A 25,074-nucleotide genomic window follows, 5' to 3' on the forward strand; every position below is an offset into this window, starting at 1 on the left:
TCTGTGGACGTTGGGCACTCAGACCATCCTCATGGAGCCGGTTTCTAACCGTTTGTGCAGACACATGCACATTTGTGGCCTGCTGGAGGTCATTTTACAGGGCTCTGGCAGTGCTCCTTCTGTTCCTCCTTACACAAAGGTGGAGGTAACGGTCCTGCTGCTGGGTTGTTGCCCATCTACAGCCCCCTCCATGTCTGCTGGTGTACTGGCTTGTCTCCTGGTAGCGCCTCCAGCCTCTGGACACTACGCTGACAAACACAGCAAACCTTCTTGCCACAGCTCGCATTGATGTGCCATCCTGGATGAGCTGCACTACCTGAGCAACTTGTGTGGGTTGTAGAGTCCGTCTCATGCTACCATGAGTGTGAAAGCACAACCAACATTCAAAAGTGACCAAAACATCAGCCAGAAAGCATTGGTACTGAGATGTGGTCTGTGGTCCCCACCTGCAGAACCACTCCTTTATTGAGGGTGTCTTGATAATTGCCAATAATTTCCATCTGTTGTCTATTCCATTTGCACAACAGCATGTGAAATTGATTGTCAATCTGTGTTGCTTCCTAAGTGGACAGTTTGATTTCACAGAAGTTTGATTTATTTGGAGTTATATTCTGTTGTTTAAGTGTTCCCTTTATTTTTTTTGAGCAGTGTATATTTAAGTCATGCAAGTGTTACAATAAAGAAAACCCTCCAAAAATTTCTGTTAGAAACACTAAAAAAGTATGGCTTTTTTAGAAGTTAAAAAATCTATGTGTAGATGGAGTATAAGTATGTAAATTTTTTCTCCCCAGAAATTGATTTTACTTCACAAATGCCGATGTCATTTACAAGAATTATGTGTCAAACTTGATATACGACATCCTCCATCTCTCTCTACAATTGTGTAATAACTACATCAGCACGTTCCGTGGCCTCTAAGCCCTCATACTATCGCCCTCTTCTTCTCATACTATTAGATACAGACTATATCCAGATGCCACCAGGGAGCTGATGTCTCTTATAGTAACCTTGGGCATTTAAGTATCTGGCGATGTTTAGACTGTTCTTTTCCACATAACGTTTTAATGTTATTCTATTTCTTTGACTCATTTTACTAAATATTCACTATAAAATTCTCCTTTGTTAGCCATACATATGAAAAGTAGCCGAGAGCGGCAGTCATGACTGAGCTACTGTCTCGTTATGCTCTGTAACTTTACAGGAAAACCGTGTCCTAGTCCACATGTGCTGTCAGGTATGGGATGCATCACACTCACTTGCAGGCCGCAGGTCTCCTCTGTCTCCAGGACTACGTCTTCAGGAGCCACCGCACACAAGTCAGGGGACACCAAGTTCATTTTAACAAGCAAAAGTTTACTGGATAGTTCAAGTTTATCAGGTTGTAGCATGTAGGATAGGGCACAACACAGCTTCATCCCTACCATCTGTTCCTCCTGGACTATCCCTAAGCCCACTGACCCCATCAGCCCCAGGAATTTCCAGTTCAGTCTCGCAGCGCACCCGGGATCCGCTACCTTCCCTTCACATGGTTCCACGTCAATCCTCCCCTGTGCTCCAACAAACACATTGCACACTTTAGCCCCTATGCTGTGCCTTGAGCCCCTGATGTTGCAGGAATGTCTGCACAGGATTCTTGTACGGACTTGCACTGTCTTGAACGGTAGGTACACATGTTAGCCCTAGCAGCACACTGCACTTGAAATTGAACTTGTGACTGTAGTTCCCTAGCTGAGTCACTACCAGGAAGTGCCTGCTTTTTACCAGCACTACCCTTCTCCCATTGTGGGCTAGCCTCAAAACATTAAGTGTATCTTACCCTACACCTTTAGCTAAGTACAGTTACTATCCTACAGTTGTGGCCAAAAGTATTGACACCCCTGCAATTCTGTCAGATAATACTCAGTTTCTTCCTGAAAATGATTGCAATCACAAATTCTTTGGTATTATTATCTTCATTTAATTTGTCTTAAATGAGAAAACACAAAAGAGAATGAAGCAAAAAGCAAAACATTGATCATTTCACACAAAACTCCAAAAATGGACCAGACAAAAATATTGGCACCCTCAGCCGAATACTTGGTTGCACAACCTTTAGCCAAAATAACTGCGACCAACCGCTTCTGGTAACCATCAATGAGTTTCTTACAATGCTCTGCTGGAATTTTAGACCGTTCTTCTTTGGCAAACTGCTCCAGGTCCCTGATATTTGAAGGGTGCCTTCTCCAAACTGCCATTTCTAGATCTCTCCACAGGTGTTTTATGGGATTCAGGTCTGGACTCATTGCTGGCCACCTTAGAAGTCTCCCGTGCGTTCTCTCAAACCATTTTCTAGTGCTTTTTGAAGTGTCTTTTGGGTCATTGTCCTGCTGGAAGACCCAAGACCTCTGAGGGAGACCCAGCTTTCTTACACTGGGCCCTACATTATGCTGCAAAATTTGTTGGTAGTCTTCAGACTTCATAATGCCATGCACACGGTCAAGCAGTCCAGTGCCAGAGGCAGCAAAGCAACCCCAAAACATCAGGGAACCTCCGCCATGTTAGACTGTAGGGACCGTGTTCTTTTCTTTGAATGCCTCTTTTTTTCTCCTCTAAACTCTATGTTGATGCCTTTGCCCAAAAAGCTCTACTTTTGTCTCATCTGACCAGAGAACATTAATCCAAAACGTTTTAGGCTTTTTCAGGTAAGTTTTGGCAAACTCCAGCCTGGCTTTTTTATGACGCCGACGGATAGTACGGGTTGACACTGTTGTACCCTCGGACTGCAGGGCAGCTTGAACTTGTTTGGATGTTAGTCAAGGTTCTTTATCCAACATCTGCACAATCTTGCATTGAAATCTCTTGTCAATTTTTCTTTTCTGTCCACATCTAGGGAGGTTAGCCACAGTGCCATAGGCTTTAAACTTCTTGATGACACTGCGCACGGTAGACACAGGAACATTCAGGTCTTTGGAGATGGTCTTGTAGCCTTGAGATTGCTCATGCTTTCTCACAATTTAGTTTCTCAAGTCCTCAGACAGTTCTTCGGTCTTCTTTCTTTTCTCCATGCTCAATGTGGTACACACAAGGACACAGGACAGAGGTTGAGTCAACTTTAATCCATGTCAACTGGCTGCAAGTGTGATTTAGTTATTGCCAACACCTGTTAGGTGCCACAGGTAAGTTACAGGCGCTGTTAATTACACAAATTAGAGAAGCATCACATGATTTTTCGAACAGTGCCGATACTTTTGTCCACCCTCTTTTTTATGTTTGGTGTGGAACTATATCCAATTTGGCTTTAGGACAATTCTTTTTGTGTTTTTTCATTTAAGACAAATTAAATGAAGATAATAATAGCAAAGAATTTGTGTTTGCAATCATTTTTAGGAAGAAACTGAGTATTATCTGACAGAATTGCAGGGGTGTCAATACTTTTGGCCACTACTGTGTATATATATATATATATATATATATATATATATATATATATATATATATATATATATATATATATATATATATATATATAGTATAAAAAGTGCATGACATTATCTATGGTACGTGATTGTTGTCTTCAGGGGCAGGAACAGGGCAATACAGTCCACACCCTTACACATAGCCAAATAACTTATGCAGTTGGAGGCATCAGAGATAACCAGATACCACAGTAAGCATAGCCTATTCTTTTACATATAGCATTCTTGTGGTGACAGATCCAATTATTAAAATGGGTTTTACAAATTATTTTACTGCACACATAAATTTTATCAGTATATTTAATTAGTAGGCATTCACAATTTAATACATTTACTCACGGTCTCCAATCTTAAGGAGTATATGAAATTAGGACCATTGCCTTCCAGCATTTCTCTAGTGTCATCTAGTATCATCTAGTGCTGACTATACCCTGTCAGTGATCCTATGATTGGAGTTTTGGGTGACAATATTGCCCCTTATTGCCATTATTTAGAAATGGAACTGCAAAAAGATTCCAATTGATGTACCTGAATGTCTTTCAGATGGCCGACCTATTGGTGTGGAAGGAATTCAAGTTTTAGGTACAGGAAATTTGATGATATCAGACCTAACTGTGCATCACTCTGGAGTCTACGTATGTGCTGCCAACAAACCAGGAACCAGGGTGCGCCGGACTGCACAAGGCCGGCTCGTTGTCCAGGGTAAGTGACCGAGTACCTGTTCTATCTAAAGACCTGCATATAAGTCGTCATTTTACATGTTCAGACAAGACATTCCACTTTAGCCATTTTGGGCCTCAATATATAATGCATTAAATAGAGAATTGTAAGTAAACACTAAAACTAAGGAATATTTTATTAGAAGAGGTGAATTTAAGAACATTACCCCAAGCCCAGAGCTATTTACTGGAAAAACTGAGGACAGGGTGGTATGTAAGATTGACTAGCTAACAATAGTAATTATTTTACTACTATTTAATATATATATATATATATATATATATACACTCACCGGCCACTTTATTAGGTACACCATGCTAGTAACGGGTTGGACCCCTTTTGCCTTCAGAACTGCCTCAATTCTTCGTGGCATAGATTCAACAAGGTGCTGGAAGCATTCCTCAGAGATTTTGGTCGATATTGACATGATGGCATCACACAGTTGCCGCAGATTTGTCGGCTGCACATCCCAAAGATGCTCCATACAAGGCAGGATGGATCCATGCTTTCATGTTGTTTACGCCAAATTCTGACCCTACCATCCGAATGTCGCAGCAGAAATCGAGACTCATCAGACCAAGCAACGTTTTTCCAATCTTCTACTGTCCAATTTCGATGAGCTTGTGCAAATTGTAGCCTCAGTTTCCTGTTCTTAGCTGAAAGGAGTGGTACCCGGTGTGGTCTTCTGCTGCTGTAGCCCATCTGCCTCAAAGTTCGACGCACTGTGCGTTCAGAGATGCTCTTAGGCCTACCTTGGTTGTAACGGGTGGCGATTTGAGTCACTGTTGCCTTTCTATCAGCTCGAACCAGTCTGCCCATTCTCCTCTGACCTCTGGCATCAACAAGGCATTTCCGCCCACAGAACTGCCGCTCACTGGATTTTTTTTCTTTTTCGGACCATTCTCTGTAAACCCTAGAGATGGTTGTGCGTGAAAATCCCAGTAGATCAGCAGTTTCTGAAATACTCAGACCAGCCCTTCTGGCACCAACAACCATGCCACGTTCAAAGGCACTCAAATCACCTTTCTCCCCCATACTGATGCTCGGTTTGAACTGCAGGAGATTGTCTTGACCATGTCTACATGCCTAAATGCACTGAGTTGCCGCCATGTGATTGGCTGATTAGAAATTAAGTGTTAACAAGAAGTTGGACAGGTGTACCTAATAAAGTGGCCAGTGAGTGTATATATATATATATATATATATATATATATATATATATATATATTTATATATATATATATATATATATATATATATATATATATATATATATATATATATATATATATATATATATATATATATATATATATATATATATTAGAGAAAAGGAACAGCACAACACTTTTACTTATCTTCGGGTGCAGGGCCCCAGGCAACCAGTCCAGCGATTGCACCAGATTCACAGAGATTAAAAAAAAAGGCAGCACTCCATTAGTTCAGTGAAAAATGTGGAAGGTTTAATCGACATCGCCCGGCTATGTGGGTCGATTAAACCTTCCACATTTTTCACTGAACTAATGGAGTGCTGCCTCTTTTTTGAATATCTCTCTCTCTCTCTCTCTCTCTCTCTCTCTCTCTCTCTCTCTCTATATATATATATATATATATATATATGTTTACACCAAATCTTAATCTAGTATCTATAGAGAATAATACTTTGCTTTGGGTTAATCTTAGGTACCTATGTGGGCTAAGATAAGACCATTGCAGGCCATTTTTAAGTAAAAGTAGGTGTATAGATCACATTTGAGAAACAAGATAGACCAAAATTATCCCTTTCAACCCCTTCCCGACATGCTTCGAATATATCTACATAAAAGGGGTACAGCTGAAGACATCAGCTTGTCCCGCAAAAAACAAGCCATCATACAGCTCCGTCAGCGGAAAAATAAAAAAGTTATAGCTCTCAGAATAAAGAGATGAAAAATAATAATTTTTTTCTATAAAATAGTTTTTAGTGTGTAAAAGCACCAAAACATACAAAAACATTATAAATGAGGTATCGCAGTAATCATGCTAACCCGAAAAATAAACCTGCTTTATCAATTTTACTGTATGCAGAACGGCATAAACCCCCCCCCCAAAAAAAAAAAAAAATTCCTGAATTGTTGGTTTTTGTTCATTCTGTCTTCCAAAAATCAGAATAGAAAGTGATTAAAAAAAGTCATGTGCCCAAAAATGGTACCAATAAAAACGTCAATTTGTCCCGCAAAAAACAAGCTCTCACATGACTGTCAGCAAAATTATGGAAAAATTGTAGCTATCTAAACATGGCAATGCAAAGATTAGCTTTTGCAATAAAAAGTGTCTCTTGGTGTGTGACAGCAGCCAAACATACTGTATAAACCCCATATAAATCTGGTATCGCTGTAATTGCACCGACCTGAAGAATAAAGTCACCTAATCGCTTATACCACACGAGGAACGGCGTAAAAAATAAATAAAAGCAATTCTTCAACTGCAGTTGGTACTTTCATTCTGCCTCCCAAAGATCGCAGTAAGGCTAGGTGCACATTTATCATGCGCTCCACGCTCAGCACTTACATTGGGGTTTTTGTGTAAATCTCTGAAAATCAAGATTCAGATGGAACCCCTGATGGAAGATTCCCTATGTGATGCAGTGACCCCTGTTACAGGTAGGGGGCGCTGCATGGTCTCCCCAGAATACGCATGGAGGCGTATTGAGGCCATAGGAATGCATGGCAGTCGCAGGCATAACTATGGTGATGAGACAAAGTCCGGCATCATAGTGAATCGCCGGTATGTGTTTCGCAGAGGAAGATACTCTGCGCTGTAAGCCTGAAGTAAGGTTGTTCTGGGACCTGTAGTCCCACAAGTAATTGTGTTGTTTTAGAGGGAGGCTGGCAGGGCTAGTTTGAGAGCTGGGTGGGTCAAACTAGCCACACACACACCACCCATCTATGGGTGTGGTTACAGCTTGATAATGTGACCAGGGTGTGGGTCACATGGTTCCTGTGTATGGACCTGAATGGTTTGGCTGGAAGGTCCTGTGAGAGGAAAGGCCTGGGTGTTGGGAGGTCGAGAGTGTGGACCGGAATCCTGAAGAGCATCTGGTGAGACCGTGATACTGAGTGGCCTCTATGTTGGAGGGTCCTGTGTGTGGACTGGATCCCTGAAGAGCAGAAGGTGAGGCCAGGGATTTGCAGAGCCGGTGACGGCTACTGTGTAGGGGAAGCTACCATCCTTCGGTGGGTCTAGGACTGACTACTGTGTGCCTACCAGGCAAGTTGGTGATCCCCATAGGCAGCTTCTCCGGAGGACAGGACCCGTGTGATGCCAGCCAGTGAAAACCTGCAACGCTGACAAGCAGGGAATCCAGACTGTGTGTGTTTGGCTCCAGAGCGAGCCTGAATATTGGACTCTACTTAGGCTACGTTCACATTTGCGTTGTTGGGCGCAGCGTCGGCGATGCGACGCAACCAACAACGCATGTACACAACGCAGCGTTTTGCGACGCATGCGTTGTCATAAGATCCTACAGGTCGGGACTTTCGGCGCAGGGAAAACGCTACAAGTAGCGTCCCCTGCACCCTGTCTTGTGCGTCTATATGACGCATGCGTCGTAAAACGCAGTACAACGCATACCGGCGCATGTCCATGCGCCCCCATGTTAAAGATAGGGGCGCATGACGCATGCGTCGGTATGAGTCGATGACGCTGCGCCCAACAACGCAAATGTGAACGTAGCCTAAGTGTGTATGGTCACAGTCCTGAGGGAGCAGAGACATGCTATGAACACTGTTACTTTGTTTTGCCATGCTATAAAGGCTGTTACTTTGTGTTTTGTGCCACTGGGGTTTATGGAGTAATAAAACCCCGTTGAACTTTTGAAGAAAACACAGTCTTGATGTGTGTTATATCGCTGCCAAGCAAGTATTCCCCAACCCGTTAGTGAGCGCTATCTCACACCTATAATAAGGCAGATGGAGGCACTGTGGATGCCTTGTGGCTGCCTATGATCCGGCGGTGTCTGTCTTTTTACGTGTGCATAAAAGTGCAGTCGATCACAGTTTTGTGCACCATAGAAAAGAAGGAAACCGCTGAACAGAGGACAGACGGAGTCCAGAGTAACTTAGATGCCTCATTATAGTGAGCTAGATAGTGGCCTGATTGTAATGCATTGGGTATTCTAGAATATGTATGTAGTTTATTTATGAAGATTTCAGAATAATGCAATGAATATACAGGATTCGGCCGGCCGGGCGCGACCAATTAGAGAAGCGTGGTTCAAATCCAGTGCCAATTCACGGCCGGACAGTGCCTGTCACTGATTGTTCGCGGCCAGCCGGCCGCAACCAATCAGTGAAGCCAAGGCCAGCTGCAGGTTTTTGAGGGCCCCAGGCGAAAGTCTCACAGCCCACGTAGCATATAACACAGCCCACGTAGTATATAGCACAGCCACGTAGTATATAGCACAGGCACGTAGTATGTAGCACAGCTACATAGTATATAACTGTTATGGACCTGGTGGTTAGGAGCACCCGAAGTGACTTGATGGTTAAAACAGAAAACCTGGGACAAGCTCTGAGGAGGTGGTAACTCTACTGGCTGCAATCCCTAATCCTATCACACACACTAGAAATAGCCGTGGAGCGTACCTAACTCTCCCTAGACGCCTCTTCACAGCCTAAGAGCTAACTACCCCTAAAGATAGAAATAGCAGCCTACCTTGCCTCAGAGAAATTCCCCAAAGTAAAGGTAGCCCCCCATAAATAATAACTGTGAGTTAAGAGGGAAGTGACAAACACAGGAATGAAACAGATTTTAGCAAAGGAGGCCGAATCTTCTCTAGATAGACAGAGGATAGGAAAGGGAACTATGCGGTCAGTATAAAAAACTACAAAAACCACGCAGAGAGATCTGAACCAGTACTGAGACATTGACAGCTGGCATGAACTAACGACCTGGGCAGAGTTAAATAGGGAAGCCAGCAGCAGCAATAAACGAGGGCAGCTGAGAAAGCCAACCTCAAAGATCAGCAGTTCCACTCAAAGCCACCAGAGGGTGACCAAGGACAGAACTCACCAAAGTACCATTCACGACCACAGGAGGGAGCCCGAGAACGGAATTCACAACAGTACCCCCCCCCTTGAGGAGGGTTCACCGAACCCTCACCAGAGCCCCCAGGCCGATCAGGACGAGCCAAATGAAAGGCACGAACCAAATCGGCAGCATGGACATCGGAGGCAACAACCCAGGAATTATCCTCCTGATCATAGCCCTTCCACTTAACCAGGTACTGAAGCTTCCGTCTCGAAATACGAGAATCCAAAATCTTCTCCACCACATACTCCAACTCCCCCTCAACCAACACCGGAGCAGGAGGATCAACGGAAGGAACCATAGGCGCCACATATCTCCGCAACAACGACCTATGGAACACATTATGGATGGCAAAAGAAGCTGGAAGGGCCAAACGAAACGACACAGGATTGATAATTTCAGAAATCTTATAAGGACCAATGAAACGAGGCTTGAACTTAGGAGAAGAAACTTTCATAGGAACATAACAAGAAGACAACCAAACCAAATCCCCAACACGAAGTCAGGGACCAACACAGCGACGGCGGTTAGCAAAACGTTGCGCCTTCTCCTGAGACAACGTCAAATTGTCGACCACGTGAGTCCAAATTTGTTGCAACCTGTCCACCACAGAATCCACACCAGGACAGTCAGAAGGCTCAACCTGCCCTGAAGAAAAACGAGGATGAAAACCAGAATTACAAAAAAAAGGCAAAACCAAAGTAGCAGAACTAGCCTTATTATTAAGGGCGAACTCGGCCAATGGCAAGAAGGTCACCCAATCATCCTGATCAGCAGAAACAAAGCATCTCAGATAGGTTTCCAAGGTCTGATTGGTTCGTTCGGTTTGACCATTTGTCTGAGGATGGAACGCTGAAGAAAAAGACAAATCAATGCCCATCTTAGCACAAAAGGACCGCCAAAACCTAGAAACAAACTGGGAACCTCTGTCGGACACAATGTTCTCCGGAATGCCATGCAAACGAACCACATGCTGAAAAAATAATGGAACCAAATCAGAGGAGGAAGGCAATTTAGGCAAGGGTACCAAATGGACCATCTTAGAAAACCGATCACAAACCACCCAGATGACAGACATCCTTCGAGAGACAGGAAGATCAGAAATAAAATCCATGGAAATATGTGTCCAGGGCCTCTTCGGGACAGGCAAAGGCAAAAGCAACCCACTGGCATGAGAACAGCAAGGTTTGGCCCGAGCACAAGTCCCACAGGACTGCACAAAAGAACGCACATCCCGTGACAAGGAAGGCCACCAAAAGGACCTGGCAACCAAATCTCTGGTACCAAAAATCCCAGGATGACCAGCCAACACCGAACAATGAACCTCAGAAATAACCCTACTAGTCCATCTATCAGGGACAAACAGTTTCTCCACTGGGCAGCGGTCAGGTCTATCAGCCTGAAACTCCTGCAGCACCCGCCGTAAATCAGGGGAGATGGCAGACAGAATCACCCCCTCTTTAAGAATACCAGCCGGCTCAGGGACTCCCGGAGAATCAGGCAAAAAACTCCTAGAAAGGGCATCAGCCTTCACATTCTTAGATCCCGGAAGGTATGAGACCACAAAATCGAAACGGGAGAAAAACAGTGACCATCGAGCCTGTCTAGGGTTCAACCGCTTGGCGGACTCGAGGTAAGTCAGATTCTTGTGATCAGTCAGGACCACCACGCGATGTTTGGCTCCCTCAAGCCAATGTCGCCACTCCTCAAATGCCCACTTCATAGCCAACAACTCCCGATTGCCGACATCATAATTACGCTCGGCAGGCGAAAACTTTCTAGAAAAGAAAGCACATGGCTTCATCAAGGAGCCATCAGAACTTCTCTGAGACAAAACAGCCCCTGCCCCAATCTCAGAAGCATCAACCTCGACCTGAAAAGGGAGCAAAACATCTGGCTGACGCAACACAGGGGCCGAAGTAAAACGACGTTTAAGCTCCTGAAAGGCCTCAATGTGTTGTGAATTTTGGTTCTGGGCTCCCCCGGTGGCCGCTTGTGGAATTGGACTTGTCATCCTCTTTCCTGTTTCACCTGGTTCCATCAGTAGTGGGTGTCGCTATTTAAGCTCATTTCTCTGGTGGTTTCTTGCCGGTCAACAATGTTATCTGATGCCTCTCAGTGCTTGTTCCTGCTTCTAGACAACTACTAGATTAGTTGGACTTTTGTCCATGTTTTGTTTTGCCTATTTGTTCCAGTTCACAGCTGAAGTTTTGTTACTGTGTCTGGAAAGCTCTCGTTGATCAGGGATTGCTACTCTGGCGTTATGAGTTAATGCCAGAGTTTAAGGTAATCTCTGGATGGTGTTTTGTTAGTGTTTTTCTGCTGACCATGAAAGTATACTATCTGTCTTCTGCTATCTAGTAAGCGGACCTCAAATTTGCTAAGACTATTTTCCTGCTGCGTTTGTTGTTTCATCTGAACTCACCGTCATTATATGTGGGGGGCTACTGTCTTCTTTGGAATATTTCTCTAGAGGTGAGCCAGGTCTTATATTTCCCTCTGCTAGCTATTTAGGTCTTAGGCCAGAGCTGGGCATCTAGCGATAAATAGGAAATGCTACCTGGCTATTTCTAGTTGCGCGGCAGGCTTAGTTCATGGTCAGTATAGTTCCATCTTCCGAGAGCTTGTCCCTCTATAGGCTTGCTATGATCTCTGCCTGCAGAGATCATGACAGTTTGACCGGCCAATAAAGTGTTAAAGACCCAGGTTGAGAAAGGAGAGTTATAAGAAGTCTGCTGGAATTTTTTTTTTTTCCTCCAGTCTGCCTTGCTGCAGTCTTTTTTCTCTCTCTCCTCCTAATCTCTGTATGGCTCTGTGTGCACCTGACAATCATGGATCTCCAGAGTGTAACTGCGGGTTTGAATAATCTCATCACGAAAGTACAAAATTTACAAGATTTTGTGGTACATGCTCCGGTATCTGAGCCGAGAATTCCTTTGCCGGAGTTCTTCACAGGGAATAGAGCTAGCTTCCAGAATTTCCGAAATAATTGTAAGCTTTATTTGTCCCTGAAGTCTCGTTCAGCTGGAGACCCTGCTCAGCAGGTTAGGATTGTGATTTCCTTGCTCAGGGGTGACCCTCAAGATTGGGCCTTCTCATTGCCAGCAGGGGATCCTGCGTTACGCGATGTGGATGCGTTTTTTCTGGCCTTGGGCTTGCTTTATGAGGAACCTCATTTGGAACTTCAGGCAGAAAAAACTTTGATGGCACTATCTCAGGGGCAAGACGAAGCTGAAGTTTTCTGCCAAAAATTCCGTAAATGGTCTGTGCTTACTCAGTGGAATGAGTGCGCCTTGGCGGCAACTTTCAGAGAGGGTCTCTCTGATGCCGTTAAGGATGTTATGGTGGGGTTCCCTGTGCCTGCAGGTCTGAATGAGTCCATGACAATGGCTATTCAGATTGATAGGCGTCTGCGGGAGCGCAAACCGGTGCACCATCTGGCGGTGTCTATGGAAAAGACGCCAGAAAGTATGCAGTGTGATAGAATTCTGTCCAGGAGCGAGCGACAGAATTTTAGACGGAAGAATGGATTGTGTTTCTATTGTGGGGATTCTACTCATGTTATATCAGCATGCTCTAGGCGTACAAAGAAGCCTGATAAGTCTGTTTCCATTGGCACCATTCAGTCTAAGTTTATTTTGTCTGTAACCCTGATTTGCTCTTTGTCATCCATTGCCACGGACGCCTATGTTGACTCTGGCGCCGCTCTGAGTCTTATGGATTGGTCCTTTGCCAATCGTTGTGGTTTTGATTTAGAGCCTTTGGAGACTCTTATTCCTCTGAAGGGGATTGACTCCACCCCATTGGCTAATAATAAACCACAATACTGGACACAAGTAACCATGCGTATCAATCCGGATCACCAGGAGATTATTCGTTTCCTGGTGCTGTATAATTTACATGACGATTTGGTACTGGGATTGCCATGGTTGCAGTCTCACAACCCAGTCTTGGACTGGAGAGCAATGTCTGTGTTGAGCTGGGGATGTAAGGGTATTCATGGGGACTTACCTTTGGTTTCTATTTCGTCGTCCATTCCCTCTGAAGTCCCTGAGTTCCTCTCTGATTATCAGGACGTCTTTGACGAACCCAAGCTTGGGTCGTTACCTCCGCACCGTGAGTGCGATTGTGCCATAGATTTGATACCGGGTTGTAAATATCCAAAGGGTCGTTTGTTTAATCTGTCTGTGCCGGAACATGCTGCTATGCGGGAATATATAAAGGAGTCTTTGGAAAAGGGACATATTCGTCCATCTTCTTCTCCCTTGGGAGCTGGGTTTTTCTTTGTCTCAAAAAAAGACGGCTCTTTGAGACCATGTATTGATTATCGGCTTCTGAATAAGATCACTGTTAAGTATCAATACCCATTGCCATTGCTTACTGATTTGTTTGCTCGTATAGAGGGTGCTAAGTGGTTCTCTAAAATTGATCTTCGTGGGGCGTATAATTTGGTGCGGATCAGGCAGGGGGATGAGTGGAAGACCGCATTTAATACGCCCGAGGGCCACTTTGAGTATTTGGTCATGCCTTTTGGTCTTTCTAATGCCCCTTCAGTTTTCCAGTCTTTTATGCATGATATTTTCCGCGATTTTCTGGATAAATTTATGATAATATATCTGGATGATATTCTGATTTTTTCTGAGGACTGGGACTCTCATGTCCAGCAGGTCAGGAGAGTTTTTCAGGTTCTGCGGTCTAATTCTTTATGTGTGAAGGGGTCTAAGTGCGTTTTTGGGGTCCAGAAAATTTCCTTTTTGGGGTATATTTTTTCTCCCTCTTCCATTGAGATGGATCCCGTCAAGGTGCAAGCTATTTGTGACTGGACTCAGCCCTCCTCTCTTAAGGGTCTTCAGAGATTTTTGGGCTTTGCCAACTTTTACCGCCGATTTATTGCTGGTTTTTCGGATGTCGTTAAACCACTGACTGATTTGACCAGACAAGGCGCTGATGTTGCTAATTGGTCCCCTCATGCTGTAGAGGCCTTTCAGGAGCTTAAGCGCCGTTTTGCCTCTGCCCCTGTGTTGCGTCAGCCTGATGTGAATCTGCCCTTTCAGGTTGAGGTTGACGCTTCGGAGATCGGAGCTGGGGCAGTGTTGTCGCAGAAAGGTTCCGACTGCTCCGTCATTAGGCCTTGTGCCTTCTTTTCTCGCAAATTTTCGCCCGCAGAGCGGAATTATGATGTTGGGAATCGGGAGCTTTTGGCCATGAAGTGGGCGTTTGAGGAGTGGCGCCATTGGCTCGAGGGGGCTAGGCATCAGGTGGTGGTATTGACTGACCACAAAAATTTGATTTATCTTGAGACTGCCAGACGCCTGAATCCTAGACAGGCGCGCTGGTCTTTATTTTTTTCTCGCTTTAATTTTGTGGTGTCATACCTACCGGGTTCTAAGAATGTTAAGGCAGATGCCCTTTCTAGGAGTTTTGACCCGGACTCTCCTGGTAATTCTGAACCCACAGGTATCCTTAGGGAGGGAGTAATTTTGTCGGCCGTTTCTCCTGATCTGCGGCGGTCCTTGCAAGAGTTTCAGGCGGATAGACCGGATCGTTGTCCGCCTGATAGACTGTTTGTTCCGGATGATTGGACCAGCAGAGTCATCTCTGAGGTACATTCTTCTGCATTGGCAGGTCATCCCGGAATTTTTGGTACCAGGGATTTGGTGGCAAGATCCTTCTGGTGGCCTTCCCTGTCACGAGATGTGCGAGTCTTTGTGCAGTCATGTGACGTTTGTGCTCGGGCCAAGTCTTGTAGTTCTCGGGCTAGCGGACTGCTGTTGCCCTTGCCTATTCCTAAGAGGCCTTGGACACACATCTCGATGGATTTTATTTCAGATCTGCCTGTTTCCCAGAAGATGTCTGTCATCTGGGTGGTCTGTGACCGTTTCTCTAAAATGGTCCATTTGGTTCCTCTGCCCAAGTTGCCTTCTTCTTCTGAGTTGGTTCCTCTGTTTTTTCAGAATGTTGTCCGATTGCACGGTATTCCTGAGAATATTGTTTCTGACAGAGGTACTCAATTTGTGTCTAGATTTTGGCGGGCATTCTGTGCTAGGATGGGCATAGATTTGTCTTTTTCATCTGCTTTTCACCCTCAGACTAATGGCCAGACCGAGCGGACTAATCAGACCCTTGAGACATATCTGAGGTGTTTTGTCTCTGCTGACCAGGATGATTGGGTTGCTTTTTTGCCATTGGCAGAGTTCGCCCTCAATAATCGGGCCAGCTCTTCCACCTTGGTGTCCCCGTTTTTCTGTAATTCGGGGTTTCACCCTCGATTTTCCTCCGGTCAGGTGGAATCCTCGGATTGTCCTGGAGTGGATGCGGTGGTGGAGAGATTGCATCACATCTGGGGGCAGGTTATGGACAATTTGAAGTTGTCCCAGGAGAAGACTCAGCGTTTTGCCAACCGTCATCGTCGTGTTGGTTCTCGGCTTTGTGTTGGAGATTTGGTGTGGTTGTCTTCTCGTTTTGTCCCTATGAGGGTCTCTTCTCCTAAGTTTAAACCTCGGTTCATCGGCCCTTATAGAATATTGGAGATTCTTAATCCTGTTTCTTTCCGTTTGGACCTCCCTGCGTCCTTTTCCATTCATAACGTTTTTCATCGGTCGTTATTGCGCAGGTATGAGGTACCTGTTGTACCTTCAGTTGAGCCTCCTGCTCCGGTGTTGGTTGAGGGTGAGTTGGAGTACGTTGTGGAGAAAATTTTGGACTCTCGTGTTTCCAGACGGAGACTCCAGTATCTGGTCAACTGGAAGGGTTACGGCCAGGAGGATAATTCTTGGGTCAATGCATCTGATGTTCATGCTTCTGATCTTGTTCGTGCCTTCCATAGGGCTCATCCTGGTCGCCCTGGTGGATCTGGTGAGGGTTCGGTGCCCCCTCCTTGAGGGGGGGGTACTGTTGTGAATTTTGGTTCTGGGCTCCCCCGGTGGCCGCTTGTGGAATTGGACTTGTCATCCTCTTTCCTGTTTCACCTGGTTCCATCAGTAGTGGGTGTCGCTATTTAAGCTCATTTCTCTGGTGGTTTCTTGCCGGTCAACAATGTTATCTGATGCCTCTCAGTGCTTGTTCCTGCTTCTAGACAACTACTAGATTAGTTGGACTTTTGTCCATGTTTTGTTTTGCCTATTTGTTCCAGTTCACAGCTGAAGTTTTGTTACTGTGTCTGGAAAGCTCTCGTTGATCAGGGATTGCTACTCTGGCGTTATGAGTTAATGCCAGAGTTTAAGGTAATCTCTGGATGGTGTTTTGTTAGTGTTTTTCTGCTGACCATGAAAGTATACTATCTGTCTTCTGCTATCTAGTAAGCGGACCTCAAATTTGCTAAGACTATTTTCCTGCTGCGTTTGTTGTTTCATCTGAACTCACCGTCATTATATGTGGGGGGCTACTGTCTTCTTTGGAATATTTCTCTAGAGGTGAGCCAGGTCTTATATTTCCCTCTGCTAGCTATTTAGGTCTTAGGCCAGAGCTGGGCATCTAGCGATAAATAGGAAATGCTACCTGGCTATTTCTAGTTGCGCGGCAGGCTTAGTTCATGGTCAGTATAGTTCCATCTTCCGAGAGCTTGTCCCTCTATAGGCTTGCTATGATCTCTGCCTGCAGAGATCATGACATCAATGGCCGCAGGGGACCAATTCACCACATCAGCGCCTTTCTTCGTCAAATCAGTCAAAGGCTTAAACACACTAGAAAAATTAGCGATGAAGCGACGGTAAAAATTAGCAAAGCCCAGGAACTTCTGAAGACTCTTCACAGATGTAGGTTGAGTCCAATCATAAATGGCCTGAACTTTAACAGGATCCATCTCGATAGTAGAAGGGGAAAAAATGAAGCCCAAAAAGGAAACCTTCTGAACTCCAAAGAGGCATTTAGAGCCCTTCACAAACAATGCATTAGCATGAAGGACCTGGAACACCACCCTGACCTGCCTTACATGAGACTCCCAATCATCCGAAAAGACCAAAATATCATCCAAATATACGATCATGAACCTATCCAGATACTTCCGGAAGATGTCGTGCATAAAGGACTGAAACACAGATGGAGCATTAGAAAGCCCGAATGGCATCACCAGGTACTCAAAATGGCCCTCGGGAGTATTAAATGCTGTTTTCCATTCATCGCCCTGTTTAATATGCACAAGATTATACGCCCCTCGAAGGTCAATCTTGGTAAACCAACTAGCCCCCTTAATCCGAGCAAACAAATCAGACAACAGAGGCAAAGGGTACTGAAATTTGACCGTGATTTTATTGAGAAGGCGATAATCTATACAGGGTCTCAGAGAGCATCCTTCTTGGCCACAAAAAAGAACCCTGCTCCCAACGGCGACGAAGACGGGCAAATATGCCCTTTCTACAAGGACTCCTTTACATAACTCCGCATAGCAGCATGTTCTGGCACAGATAAATTGAACAGTCGGCCCTTAGGGAACTTACTACCAGGAATCAAATTAATAGCTCAATCACAGTCCCTATGAGGAGGTAGGGCACTGGACTTGGGCTCATCAAATACATCCTGGTAATCCGACAAAAACTCAGGGACTTCAGAAGGAGTGGAAGAAGAAATTGACATCAAAGGAACATCACCATGTATCCCTTGACAACCCCAACTAGACACAGACATTGATTTCCAATCCAGTACTGGATTATGAACCTGTAACCATGGCAAACCCAACACAACAACATCATGCAAATTATGCAACACCAAAAAGCGAATATTTTCCTGATGTGCGGGAGCCATGTACATGGTCAGCTGAGTCCAGTACTGAGGTTTATTCTTGGCCAATGGCGTAGCATCAATTCCCCTTAAGGGAATAGGACTCTGCAAAGGCTCCAAGGAAAAACCACAGCGCCTGGCAAACTCCAAGTCCATCAAGTTCAGGGCAGCGCTCGAATCCACAAATGCCATAACAGAGTAGGACGACAGTGAGCAAATCAGAGTAACAGATAAGAGAAATTTAGGCTGCAAAGTACTAATGGTGACAGACCTAGCGAACCTCTTAGTGCACTTAGGACAATCAGAGATAGCATGAGAGGAGTCACCACAGTAAAAACACAGCCCATTCTGACGTCTGTGTTCTTGCCGTTCAGCTCTGGTCAAAGTCCTATCACATTCCATAGGCTCAGGCCTCCGCTCAGAGGACACCGCCAAATGGTGCACAACTTTGAGCTCGCGCAAACGCCGATCAATCTGAATGGCCAAAGACATTAACTCATTCAGACCAGCAGGCGTGGGGAACCCCACCATAACATCCTTAAGGGCTTCAGAAAGACCCTTTCTGAAAATTGCTGCCAGGGCACACTCATTCCATTGAGTAAGCACAGACCACTTTCTAAACTTCTGGCAATATACTTCTGCCTCATCCTGACCCTGACATAGAGTCAGCAAGATCTTTTCTGCCTGATCCACAGAATTAGGTTCGTCATACAGCAATCCAAGCGCTAGAAAAAATGCATCCACATTAAGCAATGCAGGATTTCCTGGCTCAAGGGAGAATGCCCAGTCTTGCGGGTCACCACGCAACAAAGAAATAATAATCTTTACTTGCTGAATGGGATCACCAGAGGAGCGGGGTTTCAGAGCAAGAAACAGTCTGCAATTATTTTTGAAATTCAAAAATTTAGATCTATCCCCAGAAAACAAATCAGGAATTGGAATTCTAGGCTCTAACATCGGATTCTGAACTACATAATCTTGAATACTCTGTACCCTAGCAGTGAGTTGATCCACACAAGAGGACAAACTTTGAATATCCATATCTACACCTGAGTCCTGAACCACCCAGAGGTTAAGGGGAAAAGAAAGACAAAACAAGCTGCAAAGAAAAAAAAATTGACTCAGAACTTCTCTTATCCCTCTTTTGAGATGCATTAACACTTTGCTGGTCAGCTGTACTGTTATGGACCTGGTGGTTAGGAGCACCCGAAGTGACCTGATGGTTAAAACAGAAAACCTGGGAAAGCTCTGAGGAGGTGGTAACTCTACTGACCGCAATCCCTAATCCTATCACACACACTAGAAATAGCCGTGGAGCGTACCTAACTCTCCCTAGACGCCTCTTCACAGCCTAAGAGCTAACAACCCCTAAAGATAGAAATAGCAGCCTACCTTGCTTCAGAGAAATTCCCCAAAGTAAAGGTAGCCCCCCACAAATAATAACTGTGAGTTAAGAGGGAAGTGACAAACACAGGAATGAAACAGATTTTAGCAAAGGAGGCCGAATCTTCTCTAGATAGACAGAGGATAGGAAAGGGAACTATGCGGTCAGTATAAAAAACTACAAAAACCACGCAGAGTGTGCAAAAAGACCTCCACACCGACTCACGGTGTGGAGGTGCAGCTCTGCACCGCCAGAGCTTCCAGCTAGCAAGGAAATATCATAACAGCAGGCTGGACTGAAACATAGCATGTACTGAAAAATATATTAAAAAACCAATGAACAGCAAATGACTAGCAAGGACTTAGCTTCTGCTGGAGTAGACAGGTCATCTGAGAAATCCAAGAGAGATCTGAACCAGTACTGAGACATTGACAGCTGGCATGAACTAACGACCTGGGCAGAGTTAAATAGGGAAGCCAGCAGCAGCAATAAACGAGGGCAGCTGAGAAAGCCAACCTGAAAGATCAGCAGTTCCACTCAATGCCACCAGAGGGTGCCCAAGGACAGAACTCACCAAAGTACCATTCACGACCACAGGAGGGAGCCCGAGAACGGAATTCACAACAATAACACAGCCACGTAGTATATAGCACAGCCACGTAGTATATAGCAGCCACTTAGTATATAGCACAGGCATGTAGTATATAGCACAGGCACGTAGTATATTGCACAACCACGTAGTATATAGCACAGGCATGTAGTATATAGCACAGCTACGTAGTATATAGCACAGCCACATAGTATATAGCACAGCCACATAGTATATAGCACAGCCACGTAGTGTATTGCAGGGCCACGCAGTATATAACACAGCCCACGTAGTATATAGCACAGCCCACATAGTATATAGCACAGCCCATGCAGTATATAACACAGCCCACGCAGAATATAACACAGCCCACGTAGTATATAGCACAGCCCACGTAGTATACAACACAGCCCACGCAGTATATAACACAGCTCACGCAGTATGTAACACAGCCCACGCAGAATATAACACAGCCCACGTAGTATATAGCACAGCGACGTAGTATATAACACAGCCCACGCAGTATATAACACAGCTCACGCAGTATGTAACACAGCCCACGTAGTATACAACACAGCCCATGTAGTATATATCAATGTGAGCACCATATCCCTGTTAAAAAAGAATTAAAATAAAAAATAGTTATATACTCACCTTCCGGCGGCCCCCGGATCCAGCCCAGGCCTTTTAGCGATGCTCCTTGCGATGCTCCTTTCCCAGTAATGCCTTGTGGCAATAACCCGTGATGATGTAGCGGTCTCGCGAGACCGCTACGTCATCACGGGTCGTTGCCACAATGCATTCTTGGGACCGGAGCATCTCGAGGAGTGGGAAAGGCTGCCGCGGATGCCGGCAGGTGAGAATATAATGGTTTTTTTTATTATTTTTAACATCATATGTTTTTACTATTGATGCTGCATAGGCAGCATCAATAGTAAAAAGTTGGTCACATAGGGTTAATGGCAGCGTTAACGGACTGCGTTACACCGCGTTATGCCACGGTGTAATGCAGTCCATTTAACGGACTGTTAAACGCTATGTGGGCGCTGACTGGAAGGGAGTATGGAGGGGGCACTGACTGGAGGGGAGTAGGGAGGGGCCAATTCACGGCCGGACTGTGCATGTCGCTGCTGGTCGCGCCCAGCCGGCCGCGACCAATCAGCGATGCGGGATTTCCGTGACAGACAAACAAACAAACAGACGGAAGTGTACCTTAGATGATTATATATATATAGATGGATCACTCGGGGGTCTTTGATGAATCACATCACTTGGAGATTTAGATGTAAACCCCGATGTAAGTACTCAGCATAGAGCACCAGATAAATGTGATCCCAAACGTTATGTAAAATGTTCCCAATAAAAGCTTTAACTCAATCCACAAGAAAAGCAAGTCCCCACTCAGGTCTATCATCTGTTAATAGAAATTTAGAGGGCTTCCATGTTACTGGTAGCACAAAGGCTCTGGAAAAGTGAAATGGCTCCTCGTCCCTCAAAAGAAACTGCACTCCCAAATCAAATTCCCCCTCCCTTCTGAGCCCTGAGTGTACCTAAACCACATATATAGAGTCCTCATGTTTGGCATTTCTGTAGTGTTGAGAGCCCACCTAATTTACAGGTGCGTGTCTCTAGAAGCATGAGCTGTGCATAATGTACTGTGACTGCAACGTACTGGTCACTACAATGTAAGGGTACCACAATGGGAGTTTGCAATTTTCGCTCAGCAACATCCACTGCTGTTTGTTTGTGGGAAACACCAATGGAAACAAAATCGTCACTACACCTGTAGATAAATTCTCAAATGGGAATAATTTCCAAAATGGGTCACTTGAGGGGGAGATTCTGTTCTTCTAGCACTTAGGAACCCTGTATATGGAGTCCGCTAATTATTCTAGCAAAATGGTCCTGAGTCTCGTCGTATTGCTAAGCAGTAATGTACAGCCACATACGGAGTACTTCCACATTCAGCAGTAATTGTGGGACAAATGTTGGTGCCATTTTTACCCATTTTCCAGTGTGAACATTTAAAATCTGGGGCTAAAACAAAATTTGGTGGTAAAAATGTAATTATGTTTTCTTCACTGCCCAATGGTATGAAATTCTGTGACACACTTGTGGTATCAACATGATTACTAGGCCCATTGATGAATTCATTGAGAGGTGTAGTTTGTTAAATGGGGTCACTTATGGGGAGTTCTGCTATTCTAGCACTTCTGGGGCTCTACCAATCTGACATGGCACCATCAAACCAGTCCAGCAAAATCTGAAAACCAATATGGTGCTTCTTCCTTTCAGAGCTTTCCACTGTGCCTCAAAACTAGTTTTTGGACAGATATGGCATATTGGTGTACTCAGGAGAAATTCCACAAGAAATTTTGGGGTCCATTTTCCTGTTAGCCTTGTGAAAATGAAAACATATGGGAGTAAAAGAACATTTTTGTAGGAAAAAATTTGATTTTTCTTATTTTCATGGCTCAACATTATTAAGATCTGTGAAGCACCTGGGGGTTCAATATACTCACCATACATTTAGATAAATTCCTTGAGGGGTCTTCTTTCCAAAATGGGGTCACTTGTGGGGGGTTTCCACTGTTTAAGCACATCAGGGGCTCTCCAAACGTGACATGGCATCTGCTAATTATTCCAGGAGATTTTACATTTAAAAAGTCAAATAATTCTCCTTTCCTTCCAAGCTCTGCCATGCGCCCAAACAGTGGTTTTCCCCCACATATGGAGTATCGGAATGCTTAGGAGAAATTGAACAACAAATGTTGGGGTTAATTTTTTCTTGTTACTCTTGTGAAAAAAATGTGATCTAAAGTAAAATTTTTGTGAAAAATTTAGATGTTCATTTTTTCCTTCCATATAACCCCTTCATGACCTTGGGATTTTCCATTTTTCCGTGTTCGTTTTTCGCTCCCCTCCTTCCCAGAGCCATAACCTTTTTATTTTTCCATCAATTTGGCCATCTGAGGGCTTATTTTTGCGGGAAGAGTTGTACTTGTGAACGATATCATTGGTTTTACCATGTCGTGTACTAGAAAATGGGAAAAAAATTCCAAGTGCAGTGAAATTGCAAAAAAAGTGCAGTCCCACACTTGTTTTTTTTGTGAAGCTTTTTTGCTAGGTTCACTAAATGCTAAAACTGACCTACCATTATGATTCTCCAGGTCAGTACGAGTTCATAGACACCTAACATGTCTAGGTTCTCTTTTATCTAAGTGGTGAAAAAAAATTCCAAACTTTGCTTTAAAAAAAAAAAGAAAAAAGAAATTGCGCTATTTTCCGATACCCGTAGCATCTCCATTTTTTATGATCTGGGGTCGGTTGAGGGCTTATTTTTTGCGTGCCGAGCTGCCGTTTTTAATGATACCATTTCAGGTCAGATACGTTCTTTTGATCGCCCGTTATTGCATTTTAATGCAATGTTGCGGCGACCAAAAAACGTAATTCTGGCGTTTCTGAATTTTTTTCTCGCTACGCCGTTTAGCGATCAGGTTAATGGTTTTTTTTTTACAGATCGGGCAATTCTGAATTCGGCGATACCAAATATGTGTAGGTTTGATTTTTTTTTTTAATTGATTTATTTTGATTGGGGCGAAAGGGCGGTGATTTAAACTTTTATATTTTTTTTATTTTTTTCACATTTTTTTTTACTTTTTTTTAACTTTTGCCATGCTTCAATAGCCTCCATGGGAGGCTAGAAGCTGGCACAACGCGATCGGCTCTGCTACATAGCAGCGATCATAAGATTGCTGCTATGCAGCAGAAATGCAGGTGTGCTATGAGCGCCGACCACAGGGTGGTGCTCACAGCTACCGGCGATCAGTAACCATAGAGGTCTCAAGGACCTCTATGGTTACAATGCAGAAGCATCGCTGACCCCCGATCATGTGACGGGAAGCCAGAAGCGCCGCTTAAATGCCGCTGTCTGCGATTCACAACGGCATTTAACTAGTTAATAGCGGCGGGTGAATCGTGATTTCACCCGCCGCTATTGCGGGCACATGTCAGCTGTTCAAAATAGCTGACATGTCCAGGCTTTGATGCGGGCTCACCGCCGGAGCCCGCATCAAAGCGGGGCTTCTGACCTTGGACGTACTATCCCGTCCTAGGTCAGAAAGGGGTTAATTCCTGTGAAGCACCTGAAGGGTTAATAAACTTCTTGAATGTGGTTTTGAGCACCTTGAGTGGTGCAGCTTTTATAATGGTGTCACTTTTGGATATTTTCTGTCATAGTCTCCTCAAAGTCACTTCAAATGTGATGTGGTCCCCCAAAAAAATGTTTTTGTAAATTTTGTTGGAAAAATGAGAAATCGCTGGTCAACTTTTAACCCTTATAACTTCCTAACAAAAAAAGTTATGTTTCACAAATTGTGCTGATGTAAAGTAGACATGGGGAAATGTTATTTATTAACAATTTTGTGTGACATAGCTCTCTGATTAAAGGGCATAGAACTTAAAAGTTTGAAAATTGCAAAATTTTCCACGTTTCAGCCAAATTTCTGATATTTTCACAAATAAAAGCAAGTCATATCGAACAAATTTTACCACTTTCATGAAGTAAAATGTGCCGTCTCAGAATCAGTGGGATCCGTTGAATCATTCCAGAGTTATAACCACATAAAGTGACACTGGTCAGAATTGCAAAATTTGGCCTGGTACGGAAGGTGAAAACAGGCTACGGGGTGAAGGGGTTAATGTCTTATTCCAGACCAAAAATTGAAAATTCAACAATTGGATAACTTTACGGAAATTTACTACATGGGTTATTATCGCGGAACCTCAAAGGTCCTCTTCTAGGTCATAGCTGAAGCCTGACCTGGCTATTTTAATGGTGTATCTTGAACCAATTTTGTCAACTGGATCACAGAATGACAATATGATACTTGGAAAGCGATAACGTCAGCCAACCAGACATTTCTATACTATCAGTGTTTATGTACATTGTTCTTGTTCCACGTACATGTGGTCAACAATACTGAAGGAAAAGAAGAAATCGAGACATACAAAAAGGACATAAAAAATAGGTTTCAGTTATTTTTCTGTAAAAACATTATTCTTGTATTGAGTTGACTACACAAGGTACACTATTTTTTTTAGCATTACTTGGGTACAAGAACCTCAGCAATAAGCTATGT

General features: G+C 44.2%; 1 protein-coding gene across 1 annotated transcript in view; it reads left to right on the top strand.

Moving 5' to 3' along the window:
* Window positions 1-25,074, top strand: part of IGDCC3 (immunoglobulin superfamily DCC subclass member 3) — a 238,631-nt gene that overhangs the window by 132,894 nt on the left and 80,663 nt on the right. Inside the window, exon 6 of the mRNA XM_077260889.1 lies at window positions 3,999-4,157. Coding sequence (XP_077117004.1) covers window positions 3,999-4,157 — 159 coding nt within the window. The remainder of the gene's footprint in view (window positions 1-3,998; window positions 4,158-25,074) is intronic.

This window comes from Ranitomeya variabilis, chromosome 5, assembly GCF_051348905.1.
Source record: "Ranitomeya variabilis isolate aRanVar5 chromosome 5, aRanVar5.hap1, whole genome shotgun sequence".
In the NCBI taxonomy this organism is placed as follows: domain Eukaryota; kingdom Metazoa; phylum Chordata; class Amphibia; order Anura; family Dendrobatidae; genus Ranitomeya; species Ranitomeya variabilis.